General features: G+C 38.2%; 1 protein-coding gene across 1 annotated transcript; it reads right to left on the bottom strand.

Annotated features, from left to right (window-relative positions):
* Window positions 1-311: 311 nt before the first annotated feature.
* LOC132122344 (potassium channel subfamily K member 1-like) lies at window positions 312-4,273 on the bottom strand. Its single transcript, XM_059532491.1, has 3 exons — window positions 3,895-4,273; window positions 1,767-2,162; window positions 312-1,168 (listed from the first exon to the last, which is right to left on the bottom strand). The coding sequence occupies exons 1-3, from the start codon at window positions 4,247-4,249 to the stop codon at window positions 903-905; spliced, it is 1,017 nt and encodes a 338-aa protein (XP_059388474.1). The 5' UTR covers window positions 4,250-4,273; the 3' UTR covers window positions 312-902.
* Window positions 4,274-13,558: the final 9,285 nt, after the last annotated feature.

Genomic DNA, 13,558 nt, shown 5'->3' with positions numbered 1-13,558 from the left:
AGGTGGTGGACAATGCCTAATGCAACTGCAGAAGAGCCAACATGAATAAAGCTGTAAACATAAAGAAATTACATAAAATACAGATTTTTGATTGTCTGATGCCTCTACTAAAAATATACATATTTTAAATTCCCTTAACGAGTGAATTTGCAGTTTGCAGACTTTGAATAGAGTTAACGCTGGAATATACTATACAGCTATGCCCCTTATTGCTGACAAATGAAAACAATTTGTTCTAAAATCGGCACAAAATATCAAACATTTTATATTCTCAGATTGGATGGAATCTTAATCTGAAGATAAAAAAAATTAAGTCTGTGCCCATCATACATTACACAATTTTCAGTGAAATCTATCGACTCTGACTGCCTAAAATCAGACTGATAGCGTTGACTTGTCCAGACAACAAACCATGCAGTGTTTTCTGGCCTTAAGCAATATCTACAAATTTAGTAAACTAAAAAACATGATTTCCATTAATACATCTGCAAACTATAATACAGGATATGGATCCCTGTATGTCACCTAACAAGAACAGCATATGAATTATGTAATGCTAGTCTATGACCCCTTACCAGTTAAATATTTATAAATAGAAGTCATGGATGGATTTATCATTTACATACACACGCCCACACAAAACCCTGGTCACAAAATGTTTTTCTGTTCAGCAGCAGCATGAACCATGATGTCCTATGATATTATGTATTCTAGAAATTCATACAATTCTTTTCCACATTACATTACCTTCAGCCTGTGTTTCAAGTATTCATATCTATGGAAGGTTTCAGTTAACCTGACAGCAGATTACACTAATAAATTACAATACATTTATGCTCTTAGCAGAGATGTTTCAGAAACATTGATGTGTCAGGTTTCTGGACATAGAATTTTAGGATGCATCATCGGTCCATTGGTCCATTGGAGGTAGTAGTAGGTGAGGCAGAGACAATGTCACCAGGAAACATATCAGTTTTATCCTCCCTAAAAGAGGCTGCCTGGTCAGACACAGAGGCGAATGAGAGGTGATCATGATCCACAATGTTTAGCTGGTCTTCTGTTTTTTGTTTTCTCAGGTAGAACATTTTCCTGAGCTTCTTCAGCTGCTGAAGTTCACAGAAGGTTTCCAGAACCACCAGCATCGCGATCAAGCCCAATATCAGGTACACTGTAGAGGAGAGAGGCAGGTGGGGTTAAAAAGGGCCAGAGAGCCTTATGGGGTTTGTGGTGATACTACAGGGGGTGTTATGAAAAATGTATGTTTAAAAAAATGTCACAGTGCAAAGGTTAAGTTAACAAAGCAACCTAAGATAAAGTTCAACCAAAGTTAAAGAAACTACAGTTAAAGTCCAAAGTTAAAGTTATGCTACTGTACATCTTTAATTGTTTCTATCACATACCATTCAAAAGTTTGGGGTCAGTTCATTTTTCTTTTTATTATTATTAAATTATTTCTAATGTTTAACAAAATGCATTTAATTATTCAAAAGTCAAGAATGTTAAAAATGGTTAAAAATATATTTAAAATAAATGCTGTTCTTTTGATCTTATCAAAGAATCCTGGAAAAATTGCATCATGGTATCTATAAAAATGTCAACAGCATAACCATGTAAATGCAGCATGAGCATAAAAGACTTTGTTCAAACCCATTTCAAAAACTTTCCAATCCTAAACTTTTAAACAGTAGAGCATGTCTAAATGCAAGAAAGTAAAAATCTAATGTATATATGTACATAAATTATTTTTAAATTAACTGTGCACTTACATGTAATGCCCAATTTATAGAGTTCTCTGAACCTCTGATGGTAGCCCTCTCCTGGTACATAGTCGCCTAAGCCAATAGTACTAAGAGAGATGAAGCAGAAATAGAAGGACTCCAGAAAATTCCAGTCCTCTTCCAGAACTGAAAAGATGATGGCAGGTATGAGGAAGAAGCAGGAGATGGTTATAATGGCCAGCAGGGAGGCGTGCAAGGCAGCCAGCAGAGGTTTGGACATGCCCCAGTGCCGGTGCAGGTACTCCACGGGCCTGCGGGTACTGAACTCCATGATCCTCTGGACCACTGCAGTCAGGAACAGCAAGGTGAAGGGGATTCCCACCACTGAGTAAATGATGCAGAAGGCCTTACCACCATCTGAGAGAGGAGCGGCATGGCCATATCCTGGAAAAAAACAAACAAACACATGAAGCTCGTTGAAGGGGTCTTCTCATTTCACAGGCTGATTTTTTCCTGTGGGATAAAGGTCATAAAAATGTATACAACTGAAATGTACTCAAAAATTTAATTTTTCTAGATGATGAACTTGTAAGAGAGGGACACTGGTTGGGAGACATTGCATTCCTGTGAACTCCTTAATTAAAACCTTTTGGATTGTGATTGTATTTATGATTACTACACTGAAGAAAAATATTTAAGAAACAATTAGTTTTCATTCAAAAATAATTAAGAAATAGCAAGTAACACATTTAATTTTACAAGAAATTTGTAAAACATGCTCCAATAAACTTAAAAAATATATATATCTATTTACAGTCTACAGTATAGTGATTTTCAGGCTGAAATTGTGTATAAAGCATAATAGTAACTGTAAATATGCATTAAGCCTAATCATGGGAGTGACATTTAATGTTTAGATATTTGAGATTCATTATCACTGGGCTAATTCTGGATATTTTTGACTGCCCCTTAGGCAAGTTTTGTTTTGTAGACCTGGTAATCCTCATCTAATCTAGCATTTTACTCAAATGAACCAGTTCATTTTGTTTTAAACAACATCCTAATCACATAAATGAAAAGTTACCAGGAATATCAAGGGTTTTAATATGTAAACATGTATTTATTTTGCTTTATTTGCAAGAGTGTCTTAATAAATACAGTAAAATCTCTAAAAATTGACTTGTGAAGATAATCATCATCATTAATACAAAAAGATTCAAAAGTGCACCAATTACAATTATGTTTTGTCTATAGTATTATATAGTGTATTTGGTATCATATTTTTTTGCTGCGTTTTGGTTTATGTTTAATAGATCCTGATGTTAATGTTACTGTTATTAACAGAATAGTTATTAACAGTTATAGTTATTAACAGTAACAGTCAACTGCATAACATTGCTGGTCATTTGAAACAATGAAGCCCATTATAAGCAATTTGGTCTATGTAGAATAATACTTTTTTCTAGAAGACTTATATTTTTTTGTTTCATGTGTTTGCATATTATTTGCAGAAGTGCTGGTTATTTATTTGTGTAAAGCTTGTTTAAAGAGCAAAGAAATTACTACTAATTTTTTCTTAGAAGGATATACTAAATACATTGTGTTTGTGTGTGTAAAAATTCCCAAAGTATCCTAATTTATTTAACTTATTTATTTTCCCCTTTGCAGTATGTTAAGAAAAAAAAAATATTTTCCTTTATTCATAGTCTGTAAAGTTTGTACAAGTTCTTAATATATTGCAAGGCCCATAAAGCTTTGTTGACTTTTGACTCATTATGAAGGAAGGGAGAGAGACTGTTCTAACCCATTAAACACAGTCGGTAGGTCTCACCCTGTTTCATCCTTTATTTAATGCATATTTAGTCTATATAAAAATATTATTGTAATTGTTGGGCTGTTTAAAAAGGCCGCGTCATCCTGTACAAGCTTTTGAACCTTCACATGCGTCAGCTAATGCTTTTATCAGAGATCTCGGAGAGGACAGGTCGACCTTACAAACTAAACGACACCACACCGGTTTTTTTCTACCATTGCGGCCGCTCTAATGATAGTAAAGAAGGATTTACAGGACTACAGACAGTAAATTATATCGTGTAAATCAACAACTGGGTTAGAAGAACACAAAAACAGTCCTATTATGGTTATTTAACGCTGTCAAGAGAAAGTCTGTTCTCACCTGTCGTGGTCAGCACAGTGCTGGCGAAGAAGAGGGCTGATGTGAAATCCCAGTTCCAGTTATCAGTAGCGTTATTGAGAACCGAGACACCGTAATTACTCGCCTCTAAAGCCCTGGTGAGGAACTCCTCCAGTCTTTCTTCGGACATACATTCATTATCATTTAGAAACTGCTGCTTCACGGTCCGAAGATCTTCCCGAAGCTGCTCTTCATACGGCAGCTCCACCGCAGAAAACACTAAAGTACCGAATATAAGATATAACACATACACCAATACCAAAACCACGAAATACCACGTAGACTTGTAACCGTCAATGACACGCACACACGAACTTCCAGACAGACACTGAAGCATTGTGTCTGCGGGAGAATTAATACAGGTAACTTAGTAGGAATAGCCTACACTTGTTTCTTACAAATAAAAGAGAGCAAAGACTCTAACAGCTGTCTTTAGTTTATGATTTCCTGTTTGCCCCCGGCCGGTATCGCGGAGCTGATGTGACGGATGATTGATCGCGAAAAGAGTTTACAATCGTACTATGGCGAATAGTTTTATTAATATTCATGAATCCACCATTCGCCTGTAGAAGGTAACAACAACGTTCGCGCTGCCCAATTAATATTTATAAGACGAGGCATCGCCATTGGATGGTTACAACGAGCGTCAGAGGGATCTGATGAATATTCATGAGATTGCCTTCGCTGTAGTAGGATTAATATTTTTGCGTCAGGCTTGTCTTGTTTCTCCACGCCTCACCTTACGCAGGTCAGCTCTATTCATTACATTTATCACGGTAGGGCGCACCTAGTACGGTAAACCTGAGTAATTTGCGTTTAGAAGACAGATAGAGTTAAGCAGCTGTCTCAATGAGAGGATAGCCTACTATAGGCTAAATGAAAGTGACCCAGTGTCAGCCGCAACTGCTTCAGAGACATAAGTATTCTGTTACTTGGTAGAACAGGTTTGACCAGGTGATGATAGGATGGTCTTAAGGGATGACAAAAGATTTGAAAAGTGACCTCAAACAAAAGTGTTGTTGGAGCTTCCCATGTTTCCGCCTGTATCAAAAAGCTTTCATGGTTATGAATAGCCAAAGCTCTTGTCTGGTTTCTGTGAAGGGCAGTAGTAAAGTGGTCTTTCTGCATTAAAGAGTTCAGTGACCTGTTTCGGTCTATCATCTGATCAATAAATGTAAATGAAGCCAAGCCAGAGTATCTTAGGAAAGCACCATGTAAAAGTATCATAAAGGTAGTCCATACAACTATATTTCTAATTTCTTGAACCCAATAGCTGTATGACAAATTTTTTTTTGAAAAATTTATCATTTAGACTGGTTTTGCTATTCAACTGATATATTCTACTAAAGAGAACTATTCAGCAACAAAACCTGAAATTGCCAGTTCATGTTTTCTGAATTAATTTTTATTTTGAGTCAGAAATATTAAATACAAGACTGAATAGTTCATATGTGAATCAAACTGATCTTGTCCTCGAACCTCAAGAAGAGCTAGGATGGATGTCAAGATTTTCAAAAGAATAATGATGTAATTTATTCCTTTCCTTACAAAAAGCTATTGTATGACTTCAGGGCACACAGAATTTAGCACACAAGTTGCATCAATCACTTTTATCATAATTTTATTCAGGTTGGAGTTCAACAGCCCTTGTCCTCATTGACTTCAAAAATTCACTTTGAATGTTCCACAAAAGAATAAAACTCATGCAAGTTTGGAACAACAGGATGCCAAATGTATTTTGTAATGAATTAAACTTCCTAATCGTCGGGAAGAAGGAGGCGGGAACCGGCGGACAATCAAACAACATTTTAAAGCAAAACAAACACAAAACAGCGCACCAGCCCCTCACGGACGATTGGTGCGCGCAAATAAAAACCAAAACACAACTAAAAGCCCAGGCCTGGTCCTCTCTCGTCCTTCACTGTCGTCGCTCCAGTTTTATATCCTTCCATCTCCTCCGTGGGCCTCGAGACCGGCGGTGTCGAACAGGTGTAGCTCATCTCCAATCACTCCACCGGCCTCGCTCCCATGTCCCTCGGCCCCGCCCCACTCGTCACATACCCCCATCGCCCCTCGCAGGCCGGGGGGTACTCCCGAGACGCTCTACAACCCCCCCCCCCCCTCCGGGGGGGACCGCTCACGGGGACCTGCGGGAACCTGGGGGTAGGACAGGCGAGGCGAGAGAAAAGGAGATGGAAGGAGGAGCGACAGAGACGAGAGAGGAGAAAAAAAAAAAAATCCAGTTCCCAGACGCACCGCTGCTCGGCCCTCCACCAGCTGGGTGATCTCCTCCGCGGTGCCTGGCGGTGGCACTGGACGGCCCTCGGCAGACGGCATGACACTCCTCCGCCGCCCGGTGGACGGCGACGGCTCCTCCAGGAGTCCCCCGTTCCGGCGGATGGCAGCAGGCTCCGGCCACCTGGCGAACGGCGCCGACTCCTCCGCTCCCTCACGGACGGCAGCCGCCCCTCCAGATAGCGGGCGGTCGGCAGCGAGCTCGCCCGTCCCCGGCAACTCGCTCCAGTCCACCGCCTCGAGCGTCCATGGCGGCACACTCCTCGCCAGCTCGTTGGCACCGCGGATTCACCACAGCGGCGAGGGATCTTCAGCAGCGCGTCCCTCCTTCTCCCGGGCTTCGGCACCACTGTAATGAATTAAACCTTGCTAATCATCGGGAAGAAGGAGGCGGGAACCGGCGGACAATCAAACAACAATTTAATAAAGCAAAATAAACACAAAACACAACTAAAAGCCCAGGCCTGGTCCTCTCTCGTCCTTCACTGTCGTCGCTCCAGTTTTATATCCTTCCATCTCCTCTGTGGGCCTCAAGACCGGCGGGTCGAACAGGTGTAGCTCATCTCCAATCACTCCACCGGCCTCGCTCCCATGTCCCTCGGCCCCGCCCCACTCGTCACATATTTATATTTTTTTGGTGAGCTACCCCTTTAAAGCATCACATTGTTGGCGTTTGGACAGTTTCTTCATTTTAAAATCATCACTCCACCCTGCATAGGCATTACACAGCAGGAGATGATTATCTCAGTAAACAGGTCTGTGCACATTTCGGCTGCTGATGCACAATAGCAGTGGTTAATACATCGAAGATCATTAGACTGCTTACGTGGATAGTGTCATTCTGTGTCATAGCCTACTCAATTCTTTTTAAACTTTTACTGTACAATGGTCTTGTCCTCATTTTGTTTTAATGCCAGATTTCGTGAGTGGCTCGACAGCCTGATGTGACAGCTGTACTTCCTGTTCCTCTTGCCATTCTGCAGTTTTGCTGCATCACTGGATGACTGTATGCTTCATTTCTGGAACTGAACAGAAGTTAAACTCTGAGAGCTCCCTTTTTATATTCTGTTCTGCTCCTTTGGGTTATTTCTGGATGATCGAGTGAAATGTGAGACCTCTGGCCAGGTCTGAGCGCCAATGTAGTCAAGGTTGTTGCTCTCAAACAGAGGCACACGGCCGTGACACAGAGCCAATGTTATTGTTACACTGCTAGTGACATGTTAAAACTAATCTGGTATGACAATTATTTACTTAAATGTCACTGACAATAAGATTAATAGGGAGTTATGTTACTGTAGTAGAAAATCGAATGATTCTACACAATGAAGTTAACCTGGAATAAAAAATATATATATTTTTAAATAAAAACATTAAATTATTTAACAAAATGTTGAACTACTTTTTGTTTTTATAAACATGCACGAAATACAACAGAAAAAAACCATTAACACAATATTGAAAAAGACACATCCTTGCCAATATATTTAGATTTCTGGTTCAACATGGGGTTTTCAGTAACTGAACTTTAAATTATTGCATTTGATCTCCTGAGTTCTTAATATGCAGTAGCATCATTTTATGCAAGCTCCTTTTAGGAACACTAGAGGGTACTGTGACTCCAAAAACTGGAAAAATCGTAGAAGTTAAGAAATTGTGAAAGTGTGGTGTTTCTAAGGTCAGATCCAGTCTCTGGAAAAGTGTCTAAAACCTGGTCTGGTTATTTTCCAGACCATGTTTTTTGAAAGCATAGCAAACTCTTTCAGTCACCTTAACACTTATATTTGCATTCCTCTACTTTGAGTGGAACAAAAAATAGAAGTTTAAACCTGCCACATCTGTAGAGTTATAGTCCTTTAAAGTGCATCTAGAACACTGTCAATCTTACACCTGGGAATAATTTATCACTCCTGTTTCACAGCCACAGACCTTTGATGTTTCTCTGTCTACTGTACTTCTCTGCCTACTGTGGTAAGAGTTATATTTTAAAAGCTTGTGATTTCCATGTTTAGCCACTTTAAAAACAGAGGAAGTTGTTTGGTATGTTTTGAATTGTGTACTTTCTGTTTTACGAGGTTACCATCAGGTTATCACCTACTGGTTAAAGCCATTTTCACATGCTTATTCCATTATTCAAATAATGAATGCTATTTCAATTACTCTCTTGTGCCTTAATAGTATTTTTTAGATCTAGTTAAGATTTGTGATATTTCCTACATCAAAGGAAGGACAGAGAATAAAGATTAATCGGTGGCTTTGTCAACACCTATGATCTACACCTGTGCGCATATAGGAACGGCAGAGTAGCATAAATGCTTCAAAGCATTCCAACTTTGTTTTAGTGCTTCACAGAAGGCCCTTTTCTTCCAGTTACTGGCTTAAAGGAAAGACAGATGAAATGTCAGCACGCACATAGGGACTAAATGTCCTGTTTGTTGAAAACAAGAATTTCCCAAAATCCAACATTAGGTTACTTCATAAATCAAAGGAGATCATGTTGTTAGTCTCCACCTAACCTTGTCTTTAGTCTATCATTTGTCTCTTGCGTGGCACAGCCTGCTTATATTATTCACTGTAACCATGGCATAGCCTCTCAGACAGGAAGCGAACACGTGCAGAGCTATCCAGCCAGAGTCAGCTTTATGTCTCAATCGTTGGCATTTGTGTTTGGGTTGTTTTGGACCGTCCCCGGGCTGTTGACCAGTTCCCAGGATTATGTTGCAATAGTGCTGAAATTGAGATCAGGACAAATCTGACAGCTGGCCTCGGTTTGTCATTCTTTTGTGACGCACAAAGGCCCCTGACGCTATGTGCCCGCCAGGCAGCCGCTTGTTAGTCGGTTGCGTGCTTTGGCAGGAACTGTCACTTAGTGTGTACGTTCTCAGCTGTACTTTTTTGGGTCACGTCATTGATTGGGGCCACATGCGGCGTTTACGTGCATATGTTTCAGGTTGAGTGCAGGAGAAACCTCCTGGCCCAACAAGTTCTGCAGTTCACTTTGGACATGTAGGCTGTAGTCTGGACTCAGAAAAGCCATCCCTGCCGGCATCTGGAAAAGCCATCCCTGCCGGCAGGTCCACCCCACAGAGGCTCTTACACTGGGTCCAGTCCATGAAGAGCTGTGGTAAGCAAACTGCATTCTGCATTCTCAGATTCCTCTGAGAATAAAGTCTGCATTACCTCCCCTGATTTATATCAGCCATTTGTAGGCCACTGGCAGAAAACTCAATTGCATTCTTTTATGCACTTTGCTGTGCAAGTAATGTTAGAGAGACTAAATAAAGAACAACTAAAAAAAGTAATATGAATAACAACTCATTTGGGTATATTTCAAGCTATTCTGCAGGCTACATTATCTCTATCTATCTATCTATCTATCTATCTATCTATCTATCTATCTATCTATCTATCTATCTATCTATCTATCTATCTATCTATCTATCTATCTATCTATCTATCTATCTATCTATCTATCTATTTATCTGTCTGTCTATTTGTCTATCTATCTGTCTGTCTGTCTGTCTGTCCATATGAATGAACTTGAGTCATTTTGAATGTCTGAATGGCTCAAAAGAGTCATTTGTATGTGAATCGGTCAATCTATATGCTGTTGATTCACTGAAAAGAATCAGTTAATAAGTGTCATCTGCTTCTGAACCAGACTTCACAAGTTACACTATTTGTTACTGCGTACAGCCTGTGATGATTACTCAATAAAAACGTGATTTTATTGCCAATATTTCACAATGCATGTGCTTAATCTCACACTTAATTCGGATGCCAAACTTTGGTAACAATGACTTGTGTCGCAGCTGAAGATTCAATAATGTTTTAGATTTAGTAGCACACGTGGGCCGCCGCTGAAGCACAATCGGTATACAGTAAAAAAGATTCAGCTTGAAATATTATCAATATTGAGATGAAAATGTGTTCAAATAAAGATTTTATGGAGCCCTTAAGGGGACATGGTGATGAAAAAAAAGAAATGAGAAGGAAAATTCTATTTCAATGCTTTTGTGTTCTCTTACAAAAGCATTGCATTCACCCAAGAAACTCTCTTGCAAAACATTTGTTTACTCACATATAGTTTTTTCTGCCACTGCCTATGATTGTCATCACAAAAATTTTGCAAGCAAATGTAAAAGCATTGAAATAGAATTTTTCATCCCATCAAATTTTTTTTTTAACCAATCCCATGTCCCTTAAGGGACTTCAACTGCAATTAATCTGAAAACTTATATTTTTATCCAGTCCTGTCTATAATATCTGACTGCTGGCTTTTAAATTTATCAAAGGAACATATTTAAAACATGGAGAAAAAATAAGAGGCTGGAGAATTTGACTGTTTAAAACAGCAGCACCCCACAGAGATTTGCCCGTGAAGTTAATAACTCTTAACACTTTGAGAGCCTGCTTTTTGTAAAGCTTTCCTAATTTAATCTGCCACCTTCCTTCATGACCTCAGCACCATTTTTTGGTGTTTTGAGTGCAGAGCTAATCGGCTTCGCCTCTCAGACAGATGATTGGCTGGGTACACAGAAATGTGAAATTTGCTGGTGTTTGAAATGTGCTGAACTTCCTCCATGAGCTCATCTCATGGCCAGTATGTGCCAATGTTACTATCCTCTTGATCTACCCTGAAACATACATCATCAATTTGCCATTCCTCTGTGCGACAACTGAAAAGATGCATCTGTAATTTGCTATGAAATGAATCCTCGGTCTTGTGGTCCCTCTATTTTCAAAACATTGAAACTGGCACCCTTGCAGCATTAATTCATATTTATTTGCTTGCCAATAGTGAAGTCAGACTGGTGTCTTTGTTTAAGTTGTTTGCACTCACATCAAATGCATTTAAAATAAGCGTGTTACCTTTGCAGATGACTTACACCTTTATGTGAATTAATGAAACAGACTGGGTTTTTCCATGTGGTTCCTTAACGAGCTGAGGAGATTTTTGACACAAGCTGTTTGAAATTGTAATCAAACTTCATTTGTCATAAAAAAGGGAACGGCATGTATTTTGACACTGAATCTTGATGAAGGTGTTGTTTAGATGTAAACACAAGAAAGCAGTTTTACTGACCTTTGGATTAAAGTAAAACAACAATTTTGAACTCTTTTCCCATTTTTTTTTTTTAAATCTTACATAAAAAATAGTCTGCCTGTCAGTAAAGTATAATTAACGAAGGTAATTAATGATGTGTCTCTGCTTTTTGTGAAGATGTTTAGATAACATGAAAAAGTTTACACATTTCTGGGTCAAGAGATTTAACTGGCAACACTGGTGTGATATGCAAACCTTTGCTTGAAATAAACTTAGACCTATAGGATAAATATGCATATGAGTAAGCCAATGTAATTAAGCATGTAATGGCCACAGAGTGTGATTAGTGAGAGCTCAACCATTGTTTTGACGGTTCAGTTCCTCTCGCTCTATGGGTATCTGTGAAACAAGCTGTTGTTTTTGGCCACATTAGTATCTGTTAGATGCACCAACAGCAGAACATGTGTGAAAGACATTTAGTCTGCTAACTGGTCACAAATTTCTGCCAATTTTAAGACAATTGATTTGTTTTTGAATAAATGTTCACCTTAGGTGACCTTATAGTTCACTCAAAAAAAAAAGAAAAAGGTGTTTTTGTCCATGCACTGAAAATCATAGGGGTCCAAAACACAAATGGACCCAATGACTTTGGACAAAAAATTAAAAATTTTGATGTTTGTATTTGATAAGTGGAGAAACAAACACACATGCAACTTGGATTGTGTGAGGGTAAGTAAATTTACAACAAATTTTAATTTTGAGGGTTACTATTCCTTTAAGGAATAAGCCTCTGTTGTGTTCTTTCGAGGAAAACTAGTTGACATTCTTACATTGTGCGTTAATTAGTTTGCTCATCATCCAAATATTGAGGTCACTAAAAAACAACCGGGCAGCCCACATTACATCAATTTATTGCCTTATATGTAATCACTGCATCTTTTATGTGTTCACTGCAGATGATATAGTAGTCAATAAACTTTGAACTTTGCCCCCAATTTCCATAAAAGATTTTTATTGCATCATGGGTCCATCCTGCCACATATGGCAGGCTTGGGTCTTGAAAGAGGAATTATAAAAACATGGAAAATGGAAAATGTTTTCGTTTCCGCCTTCTTGGCCTCTGCAATACTCTTCCAAAAAAGATGACAGTAATATTTTAAGAGATGATTATAATTAATGAACTTTTTAATGCAGGTAGTCATTTTGGGTCTTGAGAGAGGAAATGCACTGCTCAGATGGCTGCGCAATAATGTTCAAAAACAGCACTGGGCCATTCCACTCACCACGACCTATTAGTCTTCCACACTTTACCCCTCCTGGAACTACAATGGAAACAGCAGACAAAATCATTTCAAAAACATACTCATGTGATAAAAGAGTTCTCATCGCTCTTTCTGCACACATTTGACCTGCAACAATATCTCTTGGCCATTTCCTAGTTTTGTAGGACTATAGGGATTACTGGAAATGGCTTTGCTTCAGTAGTTTGGCTTTGCACTCACTTGCAGTCACATGGTGTACAGGAGATAAAGGTCAGTGTCAAACTTTCAATTTTTGCAACTGAACATCGGAACCATCTCTTCCCAAACAATATTAAATTCTGAAAGGCTTGCTGTTCAAGTGGGCCTCCAAAAAATTTACCATTAGCATGTATTTTTTATATGTTTTCAACATTGATAATAATAAGAAATGTTTCTTGAGCAGCAAATCAGCATATTAGAATCATTTCTGAAGGATCATGTGACACGGACTGGAGTAATGAATGCTGAAAATTCAGCTTTTCCTTCACTGGAGTAAATTACATTTTAATATATATATATATATATATATATATATATATATATATATATTATATATATATATATATATATATATATATATATATTTTTTTTTGTAATAATATTTGACAATATTAATGTTTTTAGCCTTTCAAATAAATGCAGCTTCGATAAGTATAAAAAAAAAAAAAAATCTTAGTCACCCAAACATTAGTAACAGTAGTAAGTACCCCACTCTATATTTTTATTATTTATTTAAAAATTGTTAATTACATGTATATGTAAATATTTAAGCAAAATAAATTGAGATTTTCCCATGTGCTGTTTTTGTCTAGAAGAAAAAGAGGAAACTATTTCTGGCCTGTCCCGTTCATAAGTTTCAGCTACTGAATTTTTAGCATTTTATCACTTTATTTATATATTTCTGTCATTATATTTCTTTTTCATACTGATGGATATGTCAAGAAAGAGTGAGATGCAGTAATGCATTAAAATGTATTTATATGAACAGTAAAGGCAAGATGCCTTA

Source organism: Carassius carassius, chromosome 40 (genome assembly GCF_963082965.1).
Source record: "Carassius carassius chromosome 40, fCarCar2.1, whole genome shotgun sequence".
Classification (NCBI taxonomy): Eukaryota; Metazoa; Chordata; class Actinopteri; order Cypriniformes; family Cyprinidae; genus Carassius; species Carassius carassius.
Note: the sequence above shows the minus strand (reverse complement) of the source record. Positions and strands in the feature narration are given on the sequence as shown.